The sequence below is a fragment of the Nicotiana tabacum genome, chromosome 3 (assembly GCF_000715075.1).
Source record: "Nicotiana tabacum cultivar K326 chromosome 3, ASM71507v2, whole genome shotgun sequence".
In the NCBI taxonomy this organism is placed as follows: Eukaryota; Viridiplantae; Streptophyta; class Magnoliopsida; order Solanales; family Solanaceae; genus Nicotiana; species Nicotiana tabacum.
In genome coordinates, this window is record NC_134082.1 from 140,270,977 (window position 1) to 140,283,878 (window position 12,902).

Consider the following 12,902-nt stretch of genomic DNA (forward strand, 5'->3'; position numbering starts at 1 on the left):
TATATATATATATATATATATATATATATATATATATATATATATATATTATATTTGTGTTATTGTGTACAGTAAAGAAATAACAATTCCGCAACTGGTCAAAATTTGTGTCATAAGTAGTAAGTACGTCTAAAATAGAGGAAGACAAGAAGGTTGGTCAGGGTAGTGCATTATAGTATGTTTTTATCTCATGATTCAGGCTCTTGCAAAAGAACTATAGCACCGTGTATGTTTGAAGCAATCAGCAAATATTTCAAGTACTGATTATATTAACTCAACCAAATGGAGTTACTAGCAACAGAACAATGCAAAGACTATTGAAGATACAGAGGAGATGAGAGGAGAATTACAGAATTGAAAGAAGAGAATCAGAACTTACTGCAACATAATAGCCTACAAGTACAATTGCTTAACAGCTTATTTATACTATCTTGTGCTCTACTCATGCTATAACCGCCTGCTCTGCCTTCACGTATTTCAGCCCTTAACCTTCACAACAAAATCTATTAATCTTTTGGATAGAATCTTCACGAGCTAGCTATGTTTCACAGTTGCACTCTCTGGCTGAGTCACCATATCCACGATGGAATATAAGGTGTCCTCAACGTCAGCTCTATTGGTCACAATAATACCTTCCGCCTCTGAAAGAACCTTGTCCTCAAGGTTCAGAGATGAATCAAAACCAGGATCAACAAGATCAGTGAGCTGCCCTGAATCTTGTTGTTGAGTAGGTTCTCCAATACAACGCTTGAGCAATGAAACATGGAATACAGGATGGATGCACGCTTCATCTGGTAATTCTAGTTTGTACGCTACCTCGCCGATGCTTTTAAGAACCTTAAAGGACCCAAAGTAGCATCTACCCAACTTGATGTGTTTTTTAAGGCGAACAGTGTTTTGTCAATAGGGCTTGAGCTTAACAAATACCCAATCCCCGACCTGAAAACTTAGTTCTTTGCGTCGCTTGTCAGCAATCCCCTTCATCCGGTTCTGAGCACGCGCTAGATTAGCTTTGAGAAGAACCAGAATCTTGTCCCGATCTACCAAGTAAGCTCCAACCAATTCATTGGGGCTGCTGCCCAGGATATACCTTGTGACACTAGGGGGATCCCTCCCGTACAAAACTTTGAAGGGAGTCATACAAGCAGACGACTGAAATATTGTATTATACCCATGGTAACATTGTGACCCACCTGTTTGGTGCATCAGCTACAAAGCATCATAGGTATTGCTCAACACATTTATTCAAGTCTTCTAACTGACCGTCGGTTTGAGGATGATATGCGGTGCTCATAGCCAAAGTGGTGCCTTGCAGCCTGTTTAATTCTTGCCAGAAGGTGTGCAACAAAAAGTGCATCACGGTCAGTCACGATCGATCTGGGAGGTCCATGGAGATGGATGACTCCTATCACAAAGGCTTCAGCCACATATTGTGCCGAAAAGGATGATGGAAGGGCAATAAAGTTCCCGTACTTAGAAAGCCTATCCATAACTATCATGATAGTGGATTCCCCCTTGAGCTAGGCAAATAGGCAAAGGCTGGAGTAACCCCGCCGGTAAATGGTTAGAGTCTTTCATTTGTTGGCAGACTTGGCAAGCTGAAACATAGCAGTGGACATCCTTATTCCTTCCCATCTAGAAGAAATTACATGAGATTTTATGATAAGTGCGAGCTACTCCGGCATGGCCACCAATCTGTCACGACCCATACTGATGGGCTGCGACGAGCAACCGGTACCTTACTCAACTGAGTACCAATATAACGTATCTTTTTGTATCATACTATCATAAGTAAATGAAACGGAAATGTTGCCGTAAGATAACTAGAATAAAATATGTAATACTAACTTATACATAAGATATATGAGCCTGTAAGACCAAAATGATCACTCATACACTAAACATAGGCCGACAAGGCCATACAATCTTTCACATACATACCATATATCTACACGCCTCTAATCAATACATGTCCAAATCATACTGACCAAATAAGCAACGCCGGAGCAAATGGAGCTCACCAACATCTTCCGCTAACCTGATAGCCTACTTTGAGGACTCTCAACCTGTCTATCGGGACCTACGGGCATGAAACACAGCGTTACCAGGCAAACGGGACGTCAGTACAAATAATGCACCGAGTATGTAAGGAATGAAAATCAATAACTAAAAGACATGGGAGAAACATGGAGTAAAAGACTCAACATGTAAGTCTGAATAGCTCTATGAATCATTTAATATTTATAATGTCATGCATATGCGTATAAATGTCATATCATGCATTGGTATATGCGTTCATAACATCATCAAGCCTATGAGGGCATCCCACCATATCATTGCGGCCACTGTGGGCAAATCATCAACGTATACCAGCTGATCAGGTGGTGGTACGTATATAACGCCATAACCTTTTTCCATATCCCATATACATATAATATACGCGTATATAACACCATCTGATCATGAGTCAATGCACATGTATAAATTAATGAAATGCATATGAAATACGTTAATAAGATTTCTCAGAATGTCATAAGATCAATAAGCCTTTGACTAATATCATGAAATAAAGTTTATCAACATACATATTTTTTGAGACCCATGAATAAATGATTGAATAATAGGACACATGAGGAATCAAGAACATAGGTACCGCTAGTATTTCTATGAATAGAGTCATTTATGAAAGTTGTGCATTTGCTCGTTTCGTTTGTATCGTATGGATCATATCAAAAAGGAAAGAATGAATAACCTTAACATACCTGAACCGATTCTCTTGACAATCCTTCTAACACACCCCAATCTCGACGAAACATGTAACGATGAGATCGAAATAGGGAAAATCCATATGATATTCTTGAGAAAGATTGTATCGTGCTCTCATAGAATTACAAATCCTGTTGCTATTATGCGATAATTTCATATGAATTTCTTGCTGAAGCTCCATCCGTTACATAGTAGTTATAAGCATCTCCATCTTTGTGATTTAGAGAAGCCTTTCATATTAGTCGATGTGTGCCCCACTTTTGGGGATTATTTTATCCAAAATTCTCCTAAACATGCCACCATATTATAAAGACCAAAGAATCATTGCACCTTAAGTGCCTTGTTGCCACGCAGCGATAGGGTCTTTGTTCAACATATCCACAAATTTTAATTACATAGTTAATGTCCCACTAAAATTAATAATTACCCAATTATCCACATAATTAAGAATTATCTCAAATTACTTAAAATACTATTCACTTTTAACACACTATATATACCTTACTATCGTGGTCATGTTGTACTTTGTATGGCACGAGTCCATAAATACCGGGTACTATAGCTTAGACCGTATTTTATTCCAAAATATCAAACTTCGACAAAACTCATTTTCTTTGATTCGCTCACCCTCTCACCTTCACGAATTTACTTATCACTTGTTTGAAATAGCATAATACTTATAATCTCAAAATAATCTCATTCCCGAGCTTACGTCGATTAACTTACGATGAAACTATAACGTACGAAAATATGGGATGTAACATCTCATTTTCAAGCTTTTATCAATTTACTTATGGCGTACTTTCACGTGTGAAAATATGGGGTATAACATAATTCCCCTTTTAGAACATTCGTCCTCGAATGTTGATTGATGCACTTATCATTTTCATAACCTATGTCTTCCGAATACTTTAGTACTTTTCTTGCCATCTAGGAAACTGTTCTGTGAATAAATCCAAAGGCCAGGGCATTCCGCCTCTTTAGGCCTCTTTCTCACACCATGACTTGTGATCAGAATTCTTCCAATCTCGTAGCTATTGCTACTTTTTGTCATGCAGTTTGTACGTCTTTGTCCTTGTATGTGCGCCTATCCATCTCTTCTCTCCTCTTTCCTCCAGCTTTTATCCAATCTCTAGGCCTGACTTTGTAAACGTATATGGAACTTGACAAGGTTTCCCTCTAGGCATATATAGGTGTACCGAAGTGTTTCATAGACCCACTTATCCATCCGTATGACTTTACTACATCTAGGTAGGTCATACTATACCATGACTCTTTCTTTGGTTTTATTATTATCGAGTTCTGCTACCCAATTCCAGGTTATCCTCTCGCTTCTTATCATAGATGTATAAATCCAAGTCCTTTAATGCTTCTTTATTACTGTTCATCTAAAGGATGGTATCCTTATCTCCTCTCGTACGTTAGAACTTTATCCATCTATTGTTGATTTACCTTAATGTTGATCCATAATCTACCACTGATAACTTGAAACCTCTTACATAATGTATTGTCACTAGGGCTTACGTCTCATTGAGGAATATCCTAAGTGACTTGCCTAATCAAACTAGGGGCGATACAATACTTCAATAACCGTATTTCATGGCATCCTTACGTGGTTCATCTTATGGGGGTATTTTAATCCTGTACAATTCATAAAATCCCCCTTTTTTCTTCAAATTATTACTCAATTGAGGCCAAACGTCATTCTTTATCTAACACAAGTACTCCCTTTATTATACTACAAGGGCAACATTCCATCTCATCTAAATGCTACTAGTCTTAGACTCTTTTGAGTTCATTGAGGATATTCTTAATTTCTATAATTTAGAGAAACCATCAACTCTCTTGCTTTCATGGGCTTAATCCTGAGGACTTATCCATTCCCGTCACCTTCCCACTCGCCCTTTCTTATCCTTACTCCTGTCTTCCTAAAACCTTGTCGTTTTACCATACTTTAGCTTGTGACCTACACATATCTATTTATATTACTCGCAACCTTCCTTCAACTTGCTTGAACCATATATTTCTTTGTGTTATTTTGGAACATCAAGCGAGACATCACATCGTCTCTAACTCTTTTTTGCTCTCTTAACTAGATCTCTCGATACCTAGAAACCATAGGTTGGAAGATATGCCACTAACGATGCCGCTATCATTCTTGGTTACTGAATCCCCATGCTTCTATATTTTTATCAGATTCACAACCTTCTGCACTTGAATATCTCGTACATTTTTCACCTTTACCATACTTACCTTAGAATCTCACATCCCATCTTCTATCTCTTTCATGACCTCCCTTCAAAACAGGTATAATTTACATCCACAACTTGAAGCTTTATTATAATGCTTGCACCTCTAGTGCATACACAATCCGGTGGGAGCTTCATACTGACTTGTTATGAGGTTGGTAATTTTCTAACTGGCTTTATAGTAGAGCCATTATAGAATATGTCTACTGTACTATCTCTCTCGTACCTCTCATATTAAGAGTGATCCTACAATGTTCTCAATCACAATTTCTATAATTTTCTAGGTCCAATAATCAGACCTCTAATTTACTTGGTTGATATAACTCTTTAGTTTCCTCTTCCTTCTGATCGGCCTTCATGTAGGCTTAAGCTATCTTCCGATCTGTGGCTCATGGTATTAGTTATTACTTTAGCCTTTCATGTACGCAATGCAATATCCGTGATACCATCATCAAACAATTTAATCCTTTGTCTATGACCTGGACTCAATTCTTTCTTTTAACCTTTACCGGAGTCTTCTACGGTTATATGAATGTGAATATATAAGCTGCATGGATAATACTCCGAAATCTTAAGTGCATTCATAACGTAACTAACTCTGGATCATTGATCGAATAATTCCTTTCGTTCCATCTCAACTTTCTTTAAACGTAGGCAATTACTTTTCTTGGTCCTTCTGCCCCCTTGTTACGTGCATAAATAGCTTATATTAGTTCCCACACATGCCAGAATTTTTGTGCAATTCATATGGTCTCGAATATTACTTTCAATTTTACTCTCCATTCATTAGCCATGGTAGGGGCCATTTTTGTTTGGAGTACATACAATTTTGTAGTGAAACTGATAGTACAAGACCATTTCTCCTTCAAGTTACTATGCTTAGGTGTAGGCTTTCTTCCTTATTTCCTTAGCTAATTTTTTGTTGTGGTACTTAGGGATACCTTTTGGCCCTAGTAACACTGCAAGCCTATTATATCGTATACTCGACGGAATTTTTGATGTTCTTCCTCGCCTATAATTATCCTTGGTCACTACCTCCATGCCCTTGTACTTGTAAGGTTGCTTCAGAACTGATATTTTTGACTGTCTTCCCAGTGGCACTCTTTTTTATTTCTATAACACTCATACGGTACTTTTAACTACCCCAACTCCTGTCTGAATATTTATCAAGTGTCACGATGTCATATATGCGAGGCTGAATTCTCCATGTTGGGGTTCACTATGTTTATCTTGCGCGATATGTTGATTTGTCTGTATCCTCTTGTCTAGCCATAATTAGGCTCTTCTTGAATCAACTAGTAACTACTCGTTGGCCCATTCTCATATCAATATTCCGCGTAATCTTTCTTGGGTTATTTCCTTTATCTTAACTTATGTCTCACACTTGCTCATTATCTATCAATAACATCTCAGGAAAGAACCCTCACTTCCCCTCCTTGACTTTGTGTTTGCATAATGTTCTGGAATAGTAGCATATATGTAGGATTTTCATAAGTTCAATCTCATCTCTTTCTCAATTTTATCGCATTCTTCCTTTACCATTCCATAGTTACTAGAATCACTTAATTATGACTTAATACCACATCATTCCATAATCCTCCCTTTAAGGGAGTACTAAGATTTAGAGCAACGACGATCTACTTATAGATGTTTTACCTTTTTATCTTTGGCATCTTTTCACATCATCGATGACCTTTACTCGCCTTATGGTAATCCTTCAGTGCCAAGGATAACAAAATTCCTTACTCACGAGGGTGACACTTAGTGTAACTAGCACACATAGTCCCTTAAGATTAACTTTGCTCACATTGCTTGCTTTAGGAAAGCGTCTTCTTGAATGACCTTTAAAGGTTATTCTTCTGTCGTCCATTCTATTATCGCCAGAACGCAATCTGAAATTCTCATGATGCTGACTATTATCGAATCACCCAGTCACTAATTCATGTTTAGTTTATCTTGTTCACCAGCCCATACTGAGTTTTATTACTCTGGGTCTACTTTCTTCTTCTGGTAATCATGTTAGAGTCACGAACTTATTTCTCGAAATGAGGATATGACTTTATGGTCTATACTCTTTTATTGTCTCAAGGCCTATCACCTCTCATCTTTACCTTCCCTTGACTATAGGCTCTGTAATACTGTCATCATTCTTTTTTATCTACCATTGACATCCATGTATCACATCTTACTCATAATGCTTTATTAACTCTTTTCTTTTTTCCCTGCTAACATTTCTGTCTATCACTTTATTCTGAAAACTTCAACAAGACAATATTTTGCTTTTAGTTCCCTTTTGCTGCATCCACTAGCTCTTCGGGTTACCTAACATTTTCTCTCTACTAGGGAGAGAGCCACGCTAAGATAATATTTATCCCTTCTAGGCTTCTAGTGCCTATCTTTGTAAAAAAAATTGAACATTTTAGTATTCATATCTAGCTATATTATTCTAGAGTACACCATCTGGGTGTCTCACAAGGAGATCTATTAGCACATTTGTAATATCATTCGGAAATGTCAATTAACATAAACAATTTATTCATCATTTTGGGTTAATCTAACCCCAGTCGGATCCTGATATCCCATCCTTCTCTTAAGCCATATCTGTTAGCTTCTATAGGGCATAACTGAGATGGGTGTGGCTGATTGTGCATACCTCTGCTACTGTTGAAGGTAACATAAAATGCTTATATCTCTCTTCCTAAATGGTAAATAATGATAATCTTCACTAGATGGGTACCCTGTACCCTTCTTCTTGTTGTTCTTTACTAGTTAACTTATATCTACCTTCTGATTCTCTCATTGCTTTTAACCATATGGGTGGACAAATATTCATGCCTTAGGGCTCCTTATCAAGAAGCTTATACGTCTTAGTATACATATAATTTACTGAATACCTCACATTTACCTATCATAAACATGACGCAAAATCGAGTTCCTCTGACTCAACTATTCCATATCCACATTCAATCTCTTATCAACTATCTTTTTGGATGATGTATCGTTGTATTACGAATAAAATAGAATTTAGAAGTTTGAATTCTTACAACTGAGCACTACCATACGATCTACAGTAAGAAGAAAGAGTAACAATCCTAAATGCCTTGTAGCCTCCTGCTTATAAGAATGGTGCACAACACATCCATAAACAAGACTCTACTAGACACAGCTTGCACACTCCCTAGGATAGAACTGCTCTGATACCACTTTTTTCACGACCCAAACCGATGGGCTGCGACGGGCAACTGGTACCTTACTCAACCGAGTACCAACATAACTTATCTTTTCGTATCATACTATCATAGGTAAATGAGACGGAAAAGTTGACGTGAGATAACTAGAATAAAACATGCAATACCAACTTATACATAAGACATACGGACCTATAAGACCAAAATTATCACTCGTACATTGAACATAGGCCGACAAGGCCATACAATCTTTCACATACACATATGTCCACAAATCTCTAAGAGTAGATAAATACCATAAAGGTTAGGACAGGGCCCCGCCATACCAATCAATACTTGTCCAAATCATAGTGACCAAATAAGCAACTCCGGAGCAAATGAACCACACCAACATCTTCTGCTGAGATGATAGCCTATTTGGAGGACTCTTAACCTATCTATCGGGACCTGCAGGCATGAAACACAACGTCCCCAGGCAAAAGGGACGTCAATACAAATAATGCACCGAGTATGTAAGAAATAAAAATTAGTAACTAAAAGACATGGGAGAAACATGGAGTAAAAGACTCAACATGTAAGTTTGAATAGCTCTGTGAATCATTTAAGATTTATGATGTCATGTCTATGCGTATAAATGTCATACCATGCATAGGTATATACATTCATAACATCATCAAGCCTCTAAGGGCATCCTATCATATCATCTTGGCCACTGTGGGTAAAAATATCAACGTATACCAGCTGATCGGGTGGTGGTGCGTATATAATGCTGTAACCTTTTCCCATATCCCATATACATATAATATATGCGTATATAACGTCATCTGAGCATGGGTCAATGTACATGTATAAATGAATGAATTGCATATGAAATACGTTAATAAGATTTCTCAGAATGTCATAAGATCAATATGCCTTTGATTAATATCATGAAATAAACTTTATCAATTTACGTATTTTCTGAGACTCATGAACAGATGATAGACTAATAGGACACATGGGGAATCAAGAACATATGCACCTCTAGTATTTCTATGAATAGAGTCATTTACGAAAGTTGTGCATTTGCTCGTTTCATTTGTATCATTTGGATCATGCCAAAAAGGAAAGAAGGGATAGCTTTAACATACCTGAACCGATTCTCTTGACAATCCTTCTAACACACGACAATCGCGACGAAACATGCAACGGCGAGATCAAAATAGGAAAAATTCGTGTGATATTCTTGAGAAAGATTGTACCGTGCTCTCATAGAATTACAAATCCCGTTGCTATTATGCGATAATTTCATATAAATTTCTTGCTGAAGCTCCATCCGTTACATAATAGTTATAAGCATCTCCATCTTTGTGATTTAGAGAAGCCTTTCATATTAGTGGGTGTGTGCCTCACTTTTGGGGATTATTTTATCCAAAATTCTCCTAAACATGCCACCATGTTATAAAGACCAAAGAGTCATTGCACCTTAAGTCTCTTGCTGCCACGCAGCGATAGGGTCTTTGTTCAACTTATCCACAAATTTTAATTACATGGTTAATCTCCCATTAAAATCAATAATTACCTAATTATCCACATAATTAAGAATTATCTCAAATTACTTAAAATACTACTCACTTTTAATACATTTTATATACCTTACTATCATGGTCATGTGGTACCTTGTATGACACAGGTCCATAAATACCGGGTATTATAGCTTAGACCGTATTTTATCCCAAATTGTCAAACTTCGACGAAACTCATTTTCTTCGATTCGTTCACCCTCTCACCTTCACAAATTAACTTATCACTTATTTGAAATAGCATAATACTTATAATCTCAAAATAATCTCATTCCCGAGCTTACGTTGATTAACTTACGACGAAGCTTTAACGTACAAAAATGCAGGATGTAACATCTTATTTCTGAGCTTTTATCAATTTATTTATGGCGTACTTTCACGTAGGAAAACATGGGGCGTAACACAATCATTGTGTCATGAAACTCATAGAGCAACCTCTGACGCAGGGATGAATCAACCGGTATGACTAAACGACCCTTAAAAAATAGCAGCCCTTTACGAAATTGGGATCCCTCAATGGTTGAGTCCAGATCTTGCATAGATTGTTGTAGTTCCAATAGCTCAGGATGAGACTAGTTCAAAGACATGAGTTCATCCCCTAAATCATATCCTTGACTGTAATGGTAAGGAACATTGCCTCTGAAGTACGAGAAAGAGCATCAATGGCTTGGTTCAGTTTTCCCGGTCGACAGAGGATTTGGAGATCAAACCCCACCAACTTACTTAACCATTTTTGTTGTTTCGGAGTTTGAATTGTTTGTGTTTGTCAGATTTTTGAGGGATTGTTGGTCCATATAAATTGTAAATCTCCTCCCCAACAAATATTGGCGCCATTTGCTGACTGCCTGAATGATGGCAAATATTTCTTGGTGATAAGTAGAGGCTCCTTGCATCCTATTACTCCGCTTCTAGCTAAAATATGGTATTAGATGCCCCTTCTGTGATAATACTGCCCCAATTCCCTGACCCGACGCATCAATTTCAAGTTGAAATTCTTGGGTGAAGTCGGGTAAGGCTAGCACTGCTGTAGGACCCAGCTTGCTTTTGAGGGTGTCAAAAGCAATTTACGCCGTAGGTGACCAGCTGAAAGAATCCTTGCGTAGAAGGTCGGTAAGAGGACCAGCAATTACAACATAATGATGGATAAAGCGTCGATAGTACCCTGCAAACCCGAGGAAGCTCCGTACCGCTTTCATATTAGTAGGTACTGGCCATTGTTGAATAGCAGAAATTTTTGCCGGATCCATATTCAATCCTTGGTCGGAAATCACATGGCCCAAATAATCAACTAACCGTTGCCCAATATGACTGTCACACCCCTTTTTACCCCTCCAAAAGATATGTACAAAATGTAACGTTTTATGCTACGAATTTGTGGGTTAAAGAATTTTTCCAATTAAAGTGACAATTTTGAAATAGGGATTGATTTGTTGGTGTTCCAAGTCACCTTTTATTTGAATCCCTAATCAAAGGAAGGTTTGACTCTTTTATTATTGGTCTGCGAAAACAAAGTCCGGATAAGGAATTCCGTTGACCGAGGAGAAGGTGTAAGGCATTCCCCGAGTCCCGTGGTTCTAGCACGGTCGCTTTATTGACTACATTTGGCTTAAATTAATTTTGAATAAACTGTGATTTGTATTATTTTTCATATTTTTACCTATCCGCTTTTATCTCTTGATTATTAGAAAAATTAAAGAATATTTTTTAATAAGAAGATGTCATAACCACACTACGCAAGCGAGTGCATGATCGATGAAATTTATTATTTAGTCATAACGGCGCTACGCAAGCGAATCCGCAGTCATGACAAACGATTGTTAGCATGTTATTTACGTCTGGAAAAAATACTACATTCGAAGAGATTAGTTTTGAAAATAAAATAAAAAATCAACTATCGCGCTATGCAAGCGAATTCGCGATCTTAACAAAAAAATATATACTAAATTAAGAATTAACTAAAATTAATGGGCATGGTATGAGATTATTAAATTAATTTATCAAATATTCAAACATCACGCTACACAAGTGATTCCGTGAGTTAAAGCGCGCCTACTAATTGCCTAGCGTTTAAAAACGAAATGAGTTAATTAAAAATAGTAGAAAAATCTAATATTATTACTATTTTTCTAGCTTATAGTTGGGAAAAATTAAGCAAACAAAAGTTGGACCAACTTAATCTATTTTAAAAGAAATGAGCCAACTTCTTGTTAAAAAAAAATGGGCCAGCTTGTAAAGAGCTCTTGGGCTGCTGGAATTTATTATTAAAATGGGCCAAGAAATGGATTTTAATTGGCCCAATGCTATATAGAAGAAAAGGGGGTAATTTTGTTGTTTAAAGGTAAATGGGCCAGCTTTTACTTTTTGGTTCAAAAGTTCTTTACTTAGTTTGCATTTATGACCATTAACTACATAGTCACAATTGTATAAACGCACACTTTACAAAAATAGCCACTTTTGCAAATCTGGAAAAATGGCCAGATTAAAAAAAATTATCATAACATTCCTAGAAGCATATGTTGGCATTGAAATTTCAGCAACTAAAACAAACTCATGCTATGTGTTATACATCTAAAGTCATTCATGGCATACTTAGATATCACATTCAATTGCAACTCAATATTCAAGTGTTATGAAGGACTATATTCACATTATCACATGCTTGATACATAACAATAACATACAAGCTCTTTTGTTGTCAAATTATTCATCATATCAAAACACATTTAAATGGTGCAGTATGTTCAAGTTGTTCCCATTGCTGAAAATACGTACGTTACGAGTCTTAAAGGATTACCTGGATAGCAAAAGAATAAACAGTAGTTCAGCAACTAAAGCAGCATAAAAACAGCAGCAAAACAGCAGCAAAACCAGCAACAAATCCGTGTTAAAACAACCCGAAAACTTAAAGAGGAAACCCAGAAACGAACTCTAAAGAGGACTTATACTTTTCTAAAAGTTTGCACTCTAAGATTCACTCCCAAAGCTCACCATTCCAGCTCACTTTTCATGTGTTCAACTGCTGATTTTTTTTTATGTTTTTGTGTGTTCAAAGCAATTATTCCCTCTCCCTGGAAGTGTGATTGAGTCCCCCTTATATATCAAAACAACCAGCTATTTCAAAAAATTAAAAATCAATC

General features: G+C 36.9%; 1 protein-coding gene across 1 annotated transcript; it reads right to left on the reverse strand.

Annotated features, from left to right (window-relative positions):
• Positions 1-534: 534 nt before the first annotated feature.
• On the reverse strand, positions 535-1,490 carry LOC142177474 (uncharacterized). The gene is made up of 3 exons (XM_075246309.1): positions 1,332-1,490; positions 928-1,209; positions 535-837 (listed from the first exon to the last, which is right to left on the reverse strand). The coding sequence occupies exons 1-3, from the start codon at positions 1,488-1,490 to the stop codon at positions 535-537; spliced, it is 744 nt and encodes a 247-aa protein (XP_075102410.1).
• Positions 1,491-12,902: the final 11,412 nt, after the last annotated feature.